This window comes from Aaosphaeria arxii (genome assembly GCF_010015735.1).
Source record: "Aaosphaeria arxii CBS 175.79 unplaced genomic scaffold BU24scaffold_10, whole genome shotgun sequence".
NCBI lineage: Eukaryota > Fungi > Ascomycota > Dothideomycetes > Pleosporales > Aaosphaeria > Aaosphaeria arxii.
In genome coordinates, this window is record NW_022983483.1 from 1,343,895 (window position 1) to 1,360,639 (window position 16,745).

General features: G+C 46.1%; 7 protein-coding genes across 7 annotated transcripts; 2 read left to right on the plus strand and 5 right to left on the minus strand.

Annotated features, from left to right (window-relative positions):
- Positions 1-982: 982 nt before the first annotated feature.
- BU24DRAFT_472344 (carbohydrate-binding module family 42 protein) lies at positions 983-2,901 on the minus strand. The gene is made up of 2 exons (XM_033532737.1): positions 2,015-2,901; positions 983-1,965 (listed from the first exon to the last, which is right to left on the minus strand). The coding sequence occupies exons 1-2, from the start codon at positions 2,669-2,671 to the stop codon at positions 1,120-1,122; spliced, it is 1,503 nt and encodes a 500-aa protein (XP_033379533.1). The 5' UTR covers positions 2,672-2,901; the 3' UTR covers positions 983-1,119.
- Positions 2,902-4,189: 1,288 nt separating this feature from the next.
- On the minus strand, positions 4,190-5,841 carry BU24DRAFT_355599 (uncharacterized protein; the record flags this gene model as incomplete). Its single annotated transcript, XM_033523864.1, has 4 exons — positions 4,190-4,619; positions 4,668-4,849; positions 4,926-5,409; positions 5,480-5,841. Coding segments are annotated over 4 exons (1,458 nt in total), but the record flags the coding sequence as incomplete, so codon positions are not given.
- A 710-nt stretch (positions 5,842-6,551) lies between these two features.
- On the minus strand, positions 6,552-8,356 carry BU24DRAFT_472356 (sugar transporter; the record flags this gene model as incomplete). The annotated part of the gene is made up of 4 exons (XM_033532738.1): positions 8,132-8,356; positions 7,764-8,073; positions 6,932-7,704; positions 6,552-6,880 (listed from the first exon to the last, which is right to left on the minus strand). Exons 1-4 carry the CDS (start codon positions 8,343-8,345, stop codon positions 6,552-6,554), a joined length of 1,626 nt encoding a protein of 541 aa, XP_033379535.1. The 5' UTR covers positions 8,346-8,356.
- Positions 8,357-8,871: 515 nt separating this feature from the next.
- BU24DRAFT_496300 (alkaline phosphatase-like protein) lies at positions 8,872-10,733 on the plus strand (the record flags this gene model as incomplete). The annotated part of the gene is made up of 2 exons (XM_033534187.1): positions 8,872-9,885; positions 9,946-10,733. The coding sequence occupies exons 1-2, from the start codon at positions 9,138-9,140 to the stop codon at positions 10,731-10,733; spliced, it is 1,536 nt and encodes a 511-aa protein (XP_033379536.1). The 5' UTR covers positions 8,872-9,137.
- Positions 10,734-11,685: 952 nt separating this feature from the next.
- BU24DRAFT_472367 (2,4-dichlorophenoxyacetate alpha-ketoglutarate dioxygenase) lies at positions 11,686-12,713 on the minus strand (the record flags this gene model as incomplete). The annotated part of the gene is made up of 2 exons (XM_033532739.1): positions 12,553-12,713; positions 11,686-12,501 (listed from the first exon to the last, which is right to left on the minus strand). The coding sequence occupies exons 1-2, from the start codon at positions 12,673-12,675 to the stop codon at positions 11,686-11,688; spliced, it is 939 nt and encodes a 312-aa protein (XP_033379537.1). The 5' UTR covers positions 12,676-12,713.
- A 458-nt stretch (positions 12,714-13,171) lies between these two features.
- On the plus strand, positions 13,172-15,386 carry BU24DRAFT_399475 (uncharacterized protein). The gene is made up of 4 exons (XM_033525410.1): positions 13,172-13,712; positions 13,767-14,224; positions 14,275-14,875; positions 14,932-15,386. The coding sequence occupies exons 1-4, from the start codon at positions 13,177-13,179 to the stop codon at positions 15,362-15,364; spliced, it is 2,028 nt and encodes a 675-aa protein (XP_033379538.1). The 5' UTR covers positions 13,172-13,176; the 3' UTR covers positions 15,365-15,386.
- Positions 15,387-15,833: 447 nt separating this feature from the next.
- BU24DRAFT_466927 (uncharacterized protein) lies at positions 15,834-16,172 on the minus strand (the record flags this gene model as incomplete). The annotated part of the gene is made up of 2 exons (XM_033532406.1): positions 15,834-16,092; positions 16,141-16,172. 2 exons carry the CDS (start codon positions 16,170-16,172, stop codon positions 15,834-15,836), a joined length of 291 nt encoding a protein of 96 aa, XP_033379539.1.
- Positions 16,173-16,745: the final 573 nt, after the last annotated feature.

A 16,745-nucleotide genomic window follows, 5' to 3' on the forward strand; every position in this document is an offset into this window, starting at 1 on the left:
TTCCATCGAGCCCTATGCAACTCATCAAAGGCTCTTGCGTCTGAAATTAGTGATGGTAGATATAACAACGATGCCCGGCATACGGAACATTCTTCTAGCAAAAGTCTCTATCAAAATAGTGTCTGACCAGTCTTCACGGTTTTAAGCAAACTGGCCTGTTGCACGCATTAATGTCTTTTCAAGTCAATAATGCAGAAGATTCGTACCTCAGTCATTTATGCCGAGTAGCATGAAGCTGCAAAAGTGATTCGTCAGTTGCAGGTACATTTTGGAAGGGATTCAGAATCACTAACGAGCAACCACAGCGAGCAACGAGATTCAGTAAATCTGAATGCTGCTCCTCGACTAGGGTAATTGAGATATTGCACGGCGACTGCCCGATAGTAATAGAAGTATCGGGATAACCCGCGGCTGGGACTCAATTGCCCTTTGGAATAAATCTGTATGAGGAACTATCAGCATACGGGATAGGAAACTGGAACAGAACCTAACTAACACTCCTGGACCGCCATCGGGGTACGACGGCGCTGAGGCATTCACCTTTTCGAGGCTGGCCTCTTCGTAGGCCTAACAAAGAATAGATGATGTGCAGCTAAAGCTCGAGTCTGGGTGAACTCTACCGGATAACCCCCTGTACCGATGTCGCAAACTATTCTGAATTATAGTGGTAAGGAACATTGAGCTGCACAGTAGGTTCCGATGAGGAATAACCTACATGCTGTCACTGCATGTTTCCTCGTGAAGGGGCAAGAATTCACCGTTAAACTATTTTCGGTCACCCTCGATAGTAGTCTCAAAGCCATGCAGTCATTGCAGAGGCAGGTTATATACCCGTTAGTATTGCATTTGAAACTGCTGTATTGAACCAATTTCGGCCTTACGTCTTGCTGAAAGAATAGAAAGAATGGTAAAATCAGCTACAGGGACATGTAAACTCTCTCGTGGAAGGTACAGATAAATCAATCACGATGAACATCCCTTCCCTGCCCAATATGCTCGATTTTTCTTTAACATTTCAAGCCAGTGCGAAAAGGATCAAAGACTGGTATGGAATGAACATCTGAACAGTTATAGCATACCAGGGCTTCTTATACTGACTTGATCGCCAAGATAATGCGCCTACGCAAAGCTGCTGCCGATGACCCAGCTCGAATCGTCATTGAATGAAGCCGCTTGATCGAATGAATGAACACCGCCATTGCTTGAAATGTATGCTACATTGCTGTAATGACGGATATAGCGGGTAGGATAACCCCAGGCTCGAATCGAATTTCCTTGGCCATTGAGTCCAGATTGTGGGCAGAAAGTGGCATCTTCCTTGAACTGCTTCGAACCATCGGACGCACTGAGCTTAAGCTCAAATGCGGAATGTCGAATATAGTTTCCCACAGTATCCTTTGATTCGAATGAGAAGCATGCGTTGTTACCAAGACCAGCCCGTACTGTCCAGCTCGCTTGCTGCTTGAGAGATGTACTACTAGACGAATCCACGACTTGGGTGTTGATAGTAGAGCCAGTGTGGGCAAGATACCGTGTGGTATAACCCGGCGTAGTCGCGCGCAACGAGATGGATGAGCCAACAGTTAAAATTGGCCCACTCGTCAGAGATGTCGTGGCATACTTCGCAGCAACGATGTTCTCCTGCACTGAATTCTCGGTAGCGTCGGTCGGGTAACCAGACGTCATAACACCTTCGTAGAAGGTGCCTTGGGCACTCACACTATTGTCGCCGCCAATGCCCAGGATGATTGCGCCTTCTTTATGCATCGGATTATAGCCACTCACACTCGGACGCATGCCATTATAATAGGTGGACAACGGACCAGAAGCAGCATTGGCACCACGAATAGCCCATTTATTAGGTCCCCCCTTGAGTATAGTTGTGAAGAATCTGAACGAGATAGACGGGTCACCGGCATTATTTTTCGGGTTCTGGCCTGAGAATAAGCCGTTTTCTAAGTCTGCCTGCTTTTCCGTTATCTTCAGAGGAACAGAAAGGACGTGAGCGACTCACCATAAGCCATGGGCCGCTGCCTGCTCCTGTACCCCAAGCGGTGTTGGTACCGAAATAGAGAGCTTCCATATGTCCATTACCCGTGTCTAAACTATTTGTCTCAGCATTACCGTAGTCGAAGCAGCATCCACTATTGTAGTGCGTTCCATCAAACACAGCGTACATCCCCTCAGCTGAGTCCCCTGTCGCAGTACCACTTGCTGCATTATTTCGGTAGCCTGTCCCTGGTGATATGAAGACTCCATACACCTTTTTGCCATCAAGTGTGACTGGTGCGCCCGTTGCACTAGCCAGGTTATCGTATCCATTAGACTCCGGACCACGAAAACCGCCAGGAGGGGCCTGAGTAAGGTGATTCCCCCGGCCTGATTGATCGTAGATGACCGTGATCAGGCAGGTAGTACTTGCGCAAAACGTGTCTTGCACAGCTGCATTTGCAACACCACCAGTGGATAATGGCGAAATAATCGTCGTAGTGTTGTCGGATCCCCGTTTCACTTGATACAATTGGCCACTATAGGCACTGTACAATGCTCGAGTCGTACTATGAGCAGCAATGCATGGGGTTCCCCCGGATGCGTAAAGGTCGCATGGAGCGGCAGTAGCGACCAGTGCAAACCCCACTACCAGGAGTACTGACGAACTTGAGTGAATCATGCTGGACACAAAGTACCGAGAGGTAATGGATGTAGAACTTTCGTAACCATCATGTATTTTGTCGGCGAATCTTTTGCATTTTGTAATTTCAAGGAAGCCTGTAGGGTTGGATTTCTCCTGCAGTTGTAGTCCTAAATCCGTCTTCTAAATTAAAATCAGCACATGATAGCAAGGTTGCCAAGAATTTCCTCCAATAATTCATCGAGAGTACGACATTGTCTTAACTATCGTGCGGGGTTTCGAACATGGATCGTACATTTTCCCTGTGACAATGAATGGTCCAAAGTATGGAGCATAGAGATGTATGCCCTTTCCGTCGTATTCTCGCAAGAAGTTGGGTCTTGTTCGGGAAGCTGTCGGCAATTGCACAATAGTCGTGTTGTTTGAAAGTACCCAAATCTTCCGTGCTCATCGTTCTTCCGAAAAAGAACCGTGCTTCTTCCCATGTTCGACAATGTTTCCACCAGTAGGTGGAATATACCAACAAGACTAGACTACCATCCTATATGCTGGAATGCACTAGTACTGCAATGTAGGGAATCAAATTTACATAGTTTGTTTTGAGGTTTACAATACCTAGAGCAGCCTTTGCAACACCTACAATGTCACACCATACCTTCTACGTAGCCAAGTACCTTCGATGTAGTAGCGGAAAACCATCCTATGCTATGAGATACAGCTGCAAGTTACGGCATTACCATTGTGATTGTTGAATTGAACTAGTATCTATAATTACCGCAGTTTTGAGACGTGCAACCTTCATTGGAACCCTGAATATTAGCTGCTCGTCTGCGTTGTGTATATGTTGTTCATTCAATATTCTTATTTGACCTCAGGCAGATGGGCAAATTTTTTATTTGGAATATACCAGATGCAAAGATTAACTACCTAAATTGGCTTCGCAGGCCTACTGTTGGTTGGAAAGTAAACAAAAAATCCTAATGTATCGCGTATCGTCTTCTATTGTGCTCAGAGTGCGAGATTCGGGCCCAATGCATCTGCCCAATCCCAAAGCAGACTCTGATCGAGATCTGCGAGCACATCTGCGTCATCATACTCCATCTCCTGCGGGTTTGACCACCATACACCTTGATAGTCTGCAGCACTGATTTGATTTCCCTGGGTCAGCAGCTCCGCATCATTCAAGGCTGGGCTGTCTGGCACCGGGCCAATACCAGTGAGACTAGATCCTCTTTCCGAAGGTGTTTGTCGCGCAGCCCTGTTGCTCTCAAGTCTATGATGGGGTTCCGTTTTGCTTGATTCCACATTCTTATCCGACTCTTCATCACTTGGTATTGGACGAGCCCTGAAATCGCGCTCAACTGTAGCTTTTTGTGCAGGAAGGGGGGCATTTGGCTCGTCGATGCTTCGAAGCATGTTCTTAATGTCATTTACGTAAACAACGTACCGGGGAAAGTAAACCAGAAGATCTTGCAGAATTTGAATAAAAGCAATGAAATATCTCCGTGCATTCTCTGGACTCATAGTATATGCAGGACTGTCTCGATGGCAAGCGTAGAGAATTGCGCAGGATGCTTGATACAGGGCCACGAAACAGCTGGTATCCGTAACGAATGGGCCTCCTCCGGCGAGACCGTTAATCGTTACAACAATTTCTCCTATGGAAACTGCGTGTTCGAGGCATTTGCTTTGTGCATATGCAACGAATTCGGCAGATGTTGACTGAACGATAGAGTGAGGAAGAGCCTCACGATATCCAGGATTGAGGAGTCGATAAAGCTCACAATGACAGTGATGATAATAGATTTGAAGAACAATAAAGGTTGTGCTTTCTGGTGAGAAAGCTCGAAGCTGGAACTCCCGAACACTAAATTGAAGCTCTGGAGGCAAAGAGCAACTAAACAGATCTAGCTCCTGTTCGAAGGACTGGAATTGTGGGAGAGACATCTCAGGGCTGATTGAATTGTCCAATAAAGGTTTTGTGTACCTGTTACTCCGGTTAGAAAGGACTCTTAAAATTCATCAGGGTCATTACTGAAGGATCCGATTGCGGATATCGAAAAGACGCAGAAGCATTGCAGACATCGAGAACGCCGCATCGGGGTCTACTGATGCATGAAGAGTCGTGGTCGTGACCGCTATATCTCCATTGAAATACTGGTCAACGCAAGGAAGTCGAATGTGATCTAGAATGGACACTGGAAGCAAGATGTATTCCTGGAAACTCATCAGTCATCAGTCACTATAATTTCCGAAAGGGCGTAATATCCGACGGGATATAGGGAATCCTTACGGGGATACCGCCTGCATGAAAACGGTCTTGTATGAACATACTCCAGAGTAGCCGACGTCGGCATTCTGCCTCAACGAAAGAAAGTCCATGTTCGTCTTTATGCAATTTAAGATACAGTGCCATCCGAACTGAGAGAGCAAAGTAATGGAAAGTTTTGCTGTTCTGATGGTTGTGAGCGTGGAAGAGGGAAACAATCATCAACGCTTGAATGATCTCAATAGTTGGTTTCCCCAAAGTTTGGAACACCATAACCTCTGCTCGTTCAATCCAAACTTTGGATCTTTCTGGATGTTTGCTAGCCCGTCCAATAAATCGCGATGCTGCTCCGCACACGGCAAGAAGTAAGGCCGGGGACAACTTCCCCTGTACGTAGCAGCGTAAGAAATCCGCGTGATGTAGGAAACTAAACAACGGTATGGGATATATGTACTTGAAGTAGGCGTCAACATGCTGCCGTGCGATTTCCCTATCACACCTCAAGATTCTAAAAATCGTTAACAAATATGATTGATAGATTTGTTGCTACTCACTCGTCGACTTCTTCGTTGGGTGACACCTCCAGAGATTTCTGTGGAGATTCTCCAGTAGATCTTGGACTGCCGAAACCATGGTCTCTCTGTGAGCGCTGGGGGAGGATACTTTCTTCCGATAGAGTACTATTTCGCCTGACGTCGGCTGCTTTGTACCTACGAACTGATAGCGAATAATGGCAGCGAAGGCCTAAATTCACACAACGTTCGCAGCCCGAGCTTTCTCCAGAGCATTTTGATCTCTGTAATCTGCAGGTATCACAGGCTCGCGCTCCTCTCTTCCGAGGGGTAGGCGTAGTGTTTGTCTGCTCCCCATCCAATACCGCTGGTTGGGTAAATGAACATTGAAACCCAAGACGTGAGCATGCATCACATGCATCACTCATTATAAGGCCGCTGCGACATCGCACCTGTTACAGTCATTTTACCGCCATATGTATTCTCGTTCAACGTACCTTGCGCTGTCGACATTGCAAGCAGGCCGTCATTCTTCCTGGCCAGTTCAATTAAGTAGCCGAAACTTCAGAGCTGAGCTCTATTGTACAAGGAAACTAAATTTTCCAATTCTTTTACGTGTATTACGCGAATCTCATATCGGGCATCGGTTCGATGCCATAGACGTTGCGAAGAAATAACAAAAGGCAAATGTAGACAAAATAATTCGTTCAAGTCTACCACTTATAGTGTACAAGATTATAAGAGGGAGGGTGAGGGGAATGTGGAGACTCTTGAAATCGAGCCTAAACAAGTTAAGCCAATCGGCACTGGTCTAACAAGTAACACTAAGGCGTCATCGCCTGTTTGCTCGCGGCTACCGTCCAGGAAATTCACGTTCGCTTGAAATCGAAATAACATTATCGACTAAGGTTATACATAATTAGCAATCTTATCTTACTAATAGCTTAATCATGTTCTTGTCTTTCTTCTCTTTCTGTAACTACTTATTGCACTAAATCACGTTACAGTACTAGGGGCGACTGTCTGCTACACGCATCTATGAACAGTCTGTTATCAAACTAATTTACCCTACAAGTACTGTATATGTACCAGTTCAAATATGCTCCCAACTAACTATAACTGGGGTCATTGCTTTGTTTCATTGAAACCGCCGCGCCTCTTGTTTAAATTTCCTTGCGGGAACCTTCTCATGGAACAGATGGTCGAGAGTTTCCAGTGTCAACCCCTTGGTCTCCGGGAGCCTGAAATAAGACCAGACTAGCAATATGACCGTGAAAACAGCCGCCGGGAAAGCAGCCTTGCCCTTCAAATCCCATCTCTTAGGGTTGAGCATGTAAGGTGATATCGCGACTTGTATGATCGAGAGAAAGTAGTAAGTATTGCGCCCTAGCGCAATTGTCTTGTAACGAAGCTCTGCTGCCCCGACCTCGGCCGCAATGGCATATGGAATTGGCCCAATAGTAATTCCTTGAATAGCGTTAGCAAGTTGGAATTTCAGAAGGGCATTCAAGCACCTACCATATGTAAAGAACCATATCATCAGAATAGCAGATTGCGCCCATTTAATAGAGGGATTGCTTCCTGCATGCGGTGCGTACTCGAGGAACGCGACAATCCACATGATAGGAAGCATTACCACTAATCCTGAGATATAAATCGTCCTACGACCCATTCTACCCTGGAGCAGCCACGATAGACAAGTGCCGACAAACGCCATGCTGTAAGTACCCAGGGTAAGGCTGAAAGAGTCTGTAGGTGGCAAACCGGCTAACGAGAAGAAATAAGTTGTATATCCTTGAATGATAAACCCCGGGAGGATTTGACCTCCCCAGGAAATCATTGCTATCTCGGTTCGGCGGAGATTTGTGCCCCTGAAGCAATCGATGAATGAGCCCCCGACTTTCATTTTTCGTTCAAGTTCGATCGTATGTTGCATCATTGCCAATCTATGGTCATTGTTGACGGCGTTTGGTGGAGCGGTCAAGAGCCGGTCCAAGGTCTTTCGTGCTTCTTCGACTCTTCCATTGCGAACTAGCCACCAAGGGCTCTCGGGGGCGAACCATGTCGCAACAATCATTACTGGCGGCCACATCCATTGTAAGGCAAACGGGATTCGATACGACCACTCACTGTGGACAGACAAAAGGCCTCGAAGCACTCCTGTAGCAAGTATGCGGCCGATAACCCAGCAGAGATTGACATAGGTTGTCAGATATCCACGCAAGGCCATAGGAACAATTTCACTGGCGTACGTAGGTGTCGCAGCCGCGAATATTCCCCATGTCATTGCACTATAGTTGTGCTCGTCAGTATAGCGTCAATTAGAGAGGTCTATGGGGACACCACTGACCATAAGAGCTCACCGGCGAACAGCATTGCGATGCTGTTGGCAGTGAACGTAATTGTAACAAATCCGGCAAGGAACACATGTGCAGCGATCATCACATAACGTGGTCCAAAGCGATCTCCAAGATATCCACTTGCAAACACTCCGAAAATGAGGCCAGCGAGAGTAGAGAAGCTCAACCCTAACTGCCAGTTTGGATCAACTTGATAAGTGCCGTTTGGCAACCTCTCGCCATATTTCTTGTTGAATTGGGGGAACGCATAGAAAGAATTAATGAGTTGCATGTCGTATGATTCCATGATTGTAGCCATTGCTAAAATCACCAGGTAAGTAGGTGTGCAAAGGTTGTGCGATTGGTAGTAGTAACCTACATATTGCGATAGACCACATTGCAGCCTTTCGATAGTAAGAGAAGGCCTGTCCTAGGGGCATGTCCTTCTCTTGTTGGGAACCCAATGCCGCATCGCTCTCGATTTCGGTTTTTGTTTTCTCCTCCAGATCTTCTACCCGGTTGATGACACTCTTAGTTTCGTCAACTGTGTAATCTTGAGAAGTTCTTTTTGGATCCATGATGGTCAAACTCATAGAGAAAAACCAGATGACTGCAAGATATGCTGCGCAGCAATTAAAGGGTGGAAGAGCTTCAATCACCGTGGGGAATCTCGAAACATATATGCGTCCATAACCTCGGGATATTCTATCGAAACCAATGGCATGGTCTCTCTCCACGCCCTCGTGTCTGGACTCTGGGGAAAGATCGGGGAAACTGTCTCCCCAGAATACGGGATCGGTGCCGCGAGATTTGCACTCGTCTTTGCGCGCAATTGGTCAATCAAGTGCAGTCTCTAACAGGCGAGTCATGGATACTTGGCAATTCGACCTTCTCATGAACAGTGTTCGCAGTATTGATGGCTATCATGTCCCTGATGATTGTTCACGTTGGGGCACAAGACATGTTTGTGGAGGCAGACTAACACAAAGGCTAGTCGAGAGTTGGCACCGATAGGCTGTCGGCAGGCTCTCGGCCAGATGTCGCAGGCTATCGGCCATGTGTAAAGGCTGTCGGCCAACACACTACTGAAATCAGACGACGATAATGGCGCGTACAATACTCCACCTACTCGCGTTCGATGAGGCAGCTGGACTGTAGATTTTTTCAAGACCCATTCCGGCTGAACATCGGCTATGCATCACATCTTCCTCTTAAAGAAGAACGACTGTTCCCAACATTTACCTGCCATCGTTGTCCGACCTCGTTCACCCCAGTTCAATCCTCTTTACTCGAAGTTGTTTTTGAACAATTGATCGTCTTCAGAAGCTGAATCCAGATCTATTCCTTCACTTTCGTCAAGAAAGCGTGGAGAGAGAGGAGCAAATATGTCCAAATTACCTCAGCCAAACATTGTTTTTATCATGGCGGACGACCATGCCTCGAAGTCGATCTCATGTTACGGGGCAGGTATTAATCACACCCCTAACCTAGATCGAATTGCCCAGGAAGGGATGCGATTTAACCATTGTTATGTCACGAACAGTATATGTACACCATCTCGCGCAGCAATCCTCACGGGAACACACAATCACGTTAATCTAGTTATGACTCTTCAGTCGGAGATTAACGAGCGTCTACCCAACGTCGCTAAGCACCTTCAGACAGGAGGGTACCAGACGGCAATGGTTGGGAAATGGCATTTGGGAGAAGGGAAGGGCCATGAACCAACAGGCTTCGACTACTGGAGTGTGGTTCCAGGCCAGGGCGAGTACTATGATCCTCTTTTCATTGAATCAACTGGCACGAACCGAGTTCCCGGCTACGCAACCGACATTATCATGGACAAGAGCCTTGATTTTATAAAGAACAGAGACAAAGATCGACCGTTTTTTGTGATGTGTCATCACAAGGCTCCGCATCGAAGCTGGGAGTGCGACCCCAAACACAAGCATCTATACAAAGACCCGGTCAAGCTTCCGGATACCTTTACTGACGACTACAAGAACCGGGCTCGCGCTGCAAAGATTGCCAAAATGCGCATTGCTGACGATATCACGTATCATGATTTAGGATTGGTACAGCCCGATGGTGGTAGCGAGATTGGACAGAAAATGATCGACGTGTGGTGGTGGCGTGAGTGTTCCTGTGTAGCCTTTCGCCATTGCAAACAGTCTTAGTCCTAACATATCGCAGATGATCGGAAGATTCCCAACCCTGAAGATGTCACCAAGTTGCGACTGATTGACAAAGACGATGGTACCGTTTTCACCTTCAAGACACCGGCAGAACTAGCCGAGTTCAAGTACCAGCGTTACATGCAGCGCTATCTGCGAACAATTCAGAGTATTGATGATAATACGGGACGCCTCCTTGATTACTTGGATGAAGAGGGACTCGCAGAAAACACGATTGTGATCTATACCTCAGACCAAGGATTCTTCCTAGGCGAGCATGGTTGGTTTGACAAGCGATTCATGTACGAAGAAAGCTTCCAGATGCCCTTCCTTATCAGGTGGCCCAAAGAGATCAAGGCTGGGACCGTATGCGACGACATAATATCCAATGTTGACTTTGCTCCACTCTTTCTCGACTGCGCTGCGCTCAAGATACCAAGCTACATGCAAGGTTTCTCTTTTCGACAACTACTCAGTGGTCAAACGCCATCAGACTGGCAGAAGGTAGCTTATCACCGCTATTGGATGCATAACGACGTAATACACGAAGCATATGCACACTACGGTATACGAGACCAAAGATACAAGCTTATCTATTGGTACAATGAGGACTTTGGCCTTGAAGGTGCCCGACCTGGAGATGCGGAGCACAAGGAGTGGGAGCTATTTGACTGCCAAGAAGATCCTCTGGAGCTCTTCAATGTGTACCATGATCCAGCGTACAAGGCAATTTTAGATCAAATGACGAAAATGCTAGAAGACAAGATGGCAGATATCGGTGATACACCTGTTCACCTGGTCAGATAGCTTTTGCCTTATCAAGACACATAACCTTCTTAGCGTAATTGTCATGCTTTTACGTCCCTAATCTATCATTTGAGTGAATTTCGATCCGTCATCATTACTATCCTGCCGAACAAAGTGCTTGGCTGATGATCTGGTTCAAGGGGCTGATCATAAGTTTGTGCTATTTGTTGTTCTTTATCCTTATAATAATGGCTATAATTCATCTACCCTAACTTGACATAGACACGATGGTCCCTTAGGATATGGCTGATCCTGAGGACGTAAGTGCCAGTGTGCATCTCTGAAGTCCCCCACTCTGTCTTCTGTCATGCTCACCTCTAGATCAGAAGTCGATTTTTACCGTTTCCTACTCTAGTAACGCTCTTCTGCTACCCTTGATAAGGTGCTCTAGGAGAAAAGGTAGGAGATGATTGGCCCTGATCAAGATTGAAGCTTCAATGTTTTCTACGACAAATTGAAAAACTCTATTTTATTCTAGTAAAGAAGCTGTCCGACTTCTCGACGCAAGATAACGCTGATGATTATGAAGAAGTTGGTAAGGTTGTAAATTAATCTCACGTATAGTAGAGCAATAATCATATTTTAATGTCCCTATAGTATAACTCGGTGCTGTATATTATATTACAGAAACTTGTTGTTTCAAGCAGCTCAAGTCGCCCCTAGACCTAACCAATGTATATGTATAGCTACTCAACTCCAGTATGGCCATCAACAGGTAGATGGGGCTATGAGAGGGCATTCATGTCTTACAATATCTCTGTACATTCTCCGTATTGAATCTTTCTACAATATGGCCATAGTTGTATTTACTGCTTCTCGAGGTCTTCACCTTTGTGCTTACAAAAGATCAATAAAAGGTTCAGCTCCAGATACATCTATTTCTAGAAGATTAGGGAAATTTAGTAAGTAGCTAAAGCGCACAGTTTCAGTATTACTCTCTGACATGCTGAAACTATGGCAGGCCCTGTCTAATGTCGGTCTTTTCGTTAAGTCCCCATGCTTGACTACTATCGTCATGTACAGTTGCCCTCCTCATATCTCTTCGATACGTATATGAGAACTCACCTCCCATTGCTCTGTGCATCGTGCAAGTATTGTCCCATATAACCAAGTCGCCAGCATCATACCAGTCCACGGTCAGCCGGTACTTTTCTTGCGTAGCATGCTGGAAGAGCCTTTCGAATAAATCCTGGCTCCTTCCCGGCTCCAGGCCTTCAATATGATGTATATGCATGGCCAGGTACAAGTTCATGCGCCCTGATCGCTCATGAAGCTGTACTAATTTGTGACGCCCCATAGGGTAGTTTGCAGGTTCAATTGCTGCAAAATGCTCCGGTGCAGCAAGTTTCTTTGAGTGAAGAATTGAATGACACGCAACATAGTCGTTCTTTAAGAGATAGTCTTGCAAATTACGTGGTAGGTCGTCCCATGCCGCTCTCGTATCGCAGAACTCGGTTGCACCTCCCGTGCCAGGCGGGGGAAGTTCATGTGCCAGGAGAAGGGAATATCCGGCTCGACGTGGATTGAAGCTGCTGTCTACGTGGAAAAGGCTATTCCCTCTATTGGCTTGAGCTCGTGGGCTTGTAGGTTTGACCAGGGTACCATCTGATTCGATATTTCCAACGTCAAATAGCTCGTCATATTTCAGGCGATTGTTACGACCAGCTTTATTATATGGCTTTACATCGTCCAGCTCTCCGAACTTTCGAGCTAGTTGAACATGGGCAACGTCTGTTAAGTTGGTTTTGCGAATCACGACAACGCCAAACTAAAAGACTGTTTAGCACATATACGTCTATGAATGGCGGGCTCATTATACCTTCGCGAGGAGCTCTTGTATGAAAAAAGCAGTTCCGTCGCTGACATCTACTTCGAGGTCAAGCCCTTCAACTTCAACTCCGAAACCATTCTTGAGCTCTTGGATTTTAGGAGATGAAGACATAGTGAGATAAGCAATAGGGAAGAGATCTTGTAATGAAGTAATCGGGCGCAGGAATATATCCTCTTGAGATGAACAAGTCTTGCTGTCTCAAAGGTTGTCCGTACTATATACCTGAGTTTCCTTTTCGGCTATGGTAGACTGGATCGGCTATGGTGGAGTTGATCGGCAATGGTCGGCAAGGTCACCATCAAGCGACTGCTCCCCAAAGAGCCCACACATTGCGTTCATCCACCAATAATGTTCTCGAATAATGGTCCTGGTCCATCATAAATTGGTCAATCAACAAAACATTGGCCTACAGGAAGCGGCGTTTGCATCACTGGCACTCCGATGGCGATGATGATCTCCCAACACCTCTCATAGGTGCGAGAAAGTATTGACAAATGAAGTAATGCGTGGTGTGGACCCCCAAAGCCGCTATGATGACGTAAACTCAAACTAAACGGGCTTCGTCTTCGCAATCTACAACACTGCTCCGTTGTCCTTCACACGTTTTGCATTATGACTGCTTCGACGGGAAAGCGATCTTTTCGCGCATGCTTGCGTTGTCGTCGTCGGAAGACAAGATGCGATTTACAAGGCACAGGTGATCGAAAGGAACCACCGTGCAAGTCCTGCCAGCTCTCCAACAACAACTGTATACTTGTAGGGTCGCGACGAGGTCAATGGAGAGGCCAATGTGACCCAAATCCTCAAAACAGGACCGCCAGCATACCTCATTCATCGACACATGAGAATGGGTCCAACGAACCAGCGATAGGGTCATCTCCATCTCTACAAGAGGCCACTGAGTTGCCGAGACAGACTCAAGAATCTTCTGGGGTGACCCACACCGATCATGCGAGGCATGTTGAGCTGCGGAATCCTTCTGATGCACTTGAATTCCTCTCACGTTCAGACAATCATGCTGCTCCAATAGCAGATTCTACCTCAAATAGAAATCATACAGTAAACAGTACGTTTACTACATTTGATGATTACGAATTAGTAAAGACTGGAGTGTTGTCTAAAAGTACTATCTTTGAGCTACTGCAAATGTCAGTCAAGATTATATAGTCGGAATTTATTGTGCTTGCTGACTAGTTTTCTAGCTATTCCAGTATATATCACCCCTACTGTCCGATAGTACCACATTGGTTTCTTGACCGCAGAAAGGATGAACGGATTCAAGAGTCTGAGCACTTTCTACTGTCGTCCCTGTTGACTATTGCGTCACGGGACTCGCCACGTTTTGTACTTGTTCACCATTCGTGCTGGAACTACGTTCAGAGATTGCTACTGGATGTCTTCTTGTCTCGCTCATCGACCTCGACACCCCGCACAGTTGAAGGTCTCCTGATTTTGGCAGAATGGCTCCCACATATTGAAGTTGCATGCTTGACTAGGGTCGCGTCTGGCGAGTTGTTTGGAGAGGATAGGCTTGCGTGGTCTCTAATAGGCCTTGCAATTCGGCAAGCCTACATGATTGGCTTGGATCGAGGTGCTTTCCGTGACAACAGCCAACTAGCCCATGGCAAGCTAAATGTGCAGAAGAGATTGGTCTGGCATTGTATGTTGTTTCTTGTACATGTTTTGGAGGTAATGCTAATATGAATCAAGTTGTCTATCTAGCTGATCGACATATATCCGTCCGCTTGGGTCAATCCTTCTGGTCCCGAGGGCCATCGTTATCTTCAGACTTTACTGCAGATGACTTTCCTAGCCTTAAACCTAAGTCAGGAGATCAGTTTGATTACTCGCAGCTACTACAAGCCAATCTCGAACTCGTGCAAATACTCTATAATGCCCATCTAATTCTGTATCCTTCGGCAGATCGTTCGCGAACACTTGTTCGTGATGGCAACTATGCCCGATATCTTGACGATTTCTCTAATGCTGCAACAACGTGGAAGACTTCATGGGGGCATCTAGAGGGCTCCTCGGGATTACAAAGCTGTCTCTTCATCACCTATCAATACGTCCGCCTGTATGTCAACGCGTTCTCTTTTCAGGCAGTGTTGAATCGCGCTACCGACGATTCTGGGTCCCCTTGTACGAGCCAACCGTCATCTAACCAGCCGCCCTTGATTGGGGGAATAATGTCTTCGCCAGATGGGGTTTATATCAATAGTGCTATTGAAGCAGCATTAGGTCTACTTGGTAGGCTGGTAGCTCTAGACCCCTGCAACGACCTTCGCTTTTTACCATCTCGGTTTTACCTGTAAGACCTAAACTATCGGTAACAGATTGAGACTTCTTCAACTGACAACTTCAAAGATATGGGATATATGCTGCTGTTCTCTTACACAAGGCAATTATTGCCGAAGCATTGACGGCTTCTAGAGATGCCAATACAGTCAATAGTCTCTTTGCTCAGCTTGTGTCAAGGCTTCGAGAAGCTGCAGGAACAGAAACCCATGTGTGTCACACATATGCCGGGATGCTGGAAAGACTTCAAGCTACTACTGATTGCTATAAACAGACATACTCTCTATATAAAGGGAGTAAGGAAGATTGCACCCTAATAGTAAAGGACCAGGTATCTCAACAACAGGATGTAGAGTATGCCTTTCCAAGTATCGAGCCTGACTCAAGTACTGAACAGCTATATGGGACACATGAGTTGTTAGACCCGGAAGTACCCTTTCCAGGGCTACTTGATGAGCTTACAGTAAGCTCGTTCTGGCCTGGACTTGGAGATTTTATATAGATAATACAGTACTAGAATATAGAGGATAGAAGTTAAGATAGAGTATTAAGATAGGTTAATTAAGTACTTAAAAGAGAGAGTAAAGAAAGTAAAGAGTTAAGGTCTACTTTTTATAATAGTTAATTAATTAATAAGTGTAATGGGCTGGTGCCCAGGAGATATACTGTAACGGGGTCGTCTGAGTAGGGACTTAGACACGTGACCTCGAAGGGGTTCTGTTGAGTAATGAGGGCCGTAGGCGTGGTATCAATATACTGGTAGGGTTGAACGTCAATCAATCACTGTTGTGTAAATGTGTTGCCAAAGATATCACAAGTAATCTTCCGTTAGGAAACTGGATACAGAGAACTGTATCGTGGATTGACGATAAGGACCTATCTATGGGATACATTCTGCTTATATATATGAGTACGCTTGGCGGATTCGTTGGGTTCGCGGAACGAATCCACGAATCCGTCACGTGTCCAAGTCACGTGTCCAAGTTATGATCTACCTCGTCGGCATAGAGCTTGTCCGCGTACTCCTGTTCCCAGAGGTCCTCCTCGTAGGATTCCCTGTCGCCCTCCGGCCACTCAGAATCGTCACTGTTCGGTTCATCCGTAACATATACCCTGGATGAGATCCAGTGTAGTAATCGCGACAAAGCGCCGTGAGAACAACTAACGACTACCAGCTGCCCGTCGAGGGCACTTGGTGGCCAGTGTAGTTGAGTACTTCTCCTGAGTTTCCTAGTTAGAATTAGCGTGGTTTTCGTAAGGGATTCTTATAATCCCTACTCGAGGCTCTCTAAGACCTCTATCGAATTCATTACTGTTATCAGGTATCTGCAAGCTCTGCGCAACCCTTACATGTTACGATCCAAGAAACGACACCCAATGGATCAGTGTAGCAACAACGAGGACACCGGATGACCGAGCGCTTATGAGGGGCAGGGTCACGTGACTCACGTGACCTCCTCACTCGGTCAACGGTGAGGACCACTAACACGTGATATCCTCACTCCCTCACCCGTGAGGAGGTGAGGATGGACCCTGGTCCTCACCACCTCACCCGTGAGGAGGTGAGGATAGGAATTATATAGAGAACCCAGAATGCCCCTATGGCCTTCTGTGTTCACCCTAAGTTAGTATCGGACAATACACTCTACTGTTCTACCGCTATTATCCTTCTTGCCTTGCAACCGCTTCACGTTACTCTTCAGATTATCCCCGAGAACCAACCAGTAGATCCTCGATCTTAACACTATCCTACTCATCTATCCTACTCATCTATCCTACCTAATTAGTGTTTTTGGTTACCCTTTGTAAGTATCTTCTACTCCAACCTATGTAACCTTTCTTATAGCCTATCTTACTAATATCAGATATATAAAATTACCTTA

Coding starts and splice junctions, on each gene's coding strand:
- BU24DRAFT_399475 (XM_033525410.1), top strand. CDS start 13,177: ATGACTGCTTCGACGGGAAAGCGATCTTTTCGCGCATGCTTGCGTTGT. Junction 14,225..14,274: donor GAAGAGATTGGTCTGGCATT/GTATGTTGTTTC, acceptor ATATGAATCAAG/TTGTCTATCTAGCTGATCGA. Junction 14,876..14,931: donor TTACCATCTCGGTTTTACCT/GTAAGACCTAAA, acceptor ACAACTTCAAAG/ATATGGGATATATGCTGCTG.
- BU24DRAFT_472344 (XM_033532737.1), bottom strand. CDS start 2,671: ATGATTCACTCAAGTTCGTCAGTACTCCTGGTAGTGGGGTTTGCACTG. Junction 1,966..2,014: donor GCAGCGGCCCATGGCTTATG/GTGAGTCGCTCA, acceptor ACGGAAAAGCAG/GCAGACTTAGAAAACGGCTT.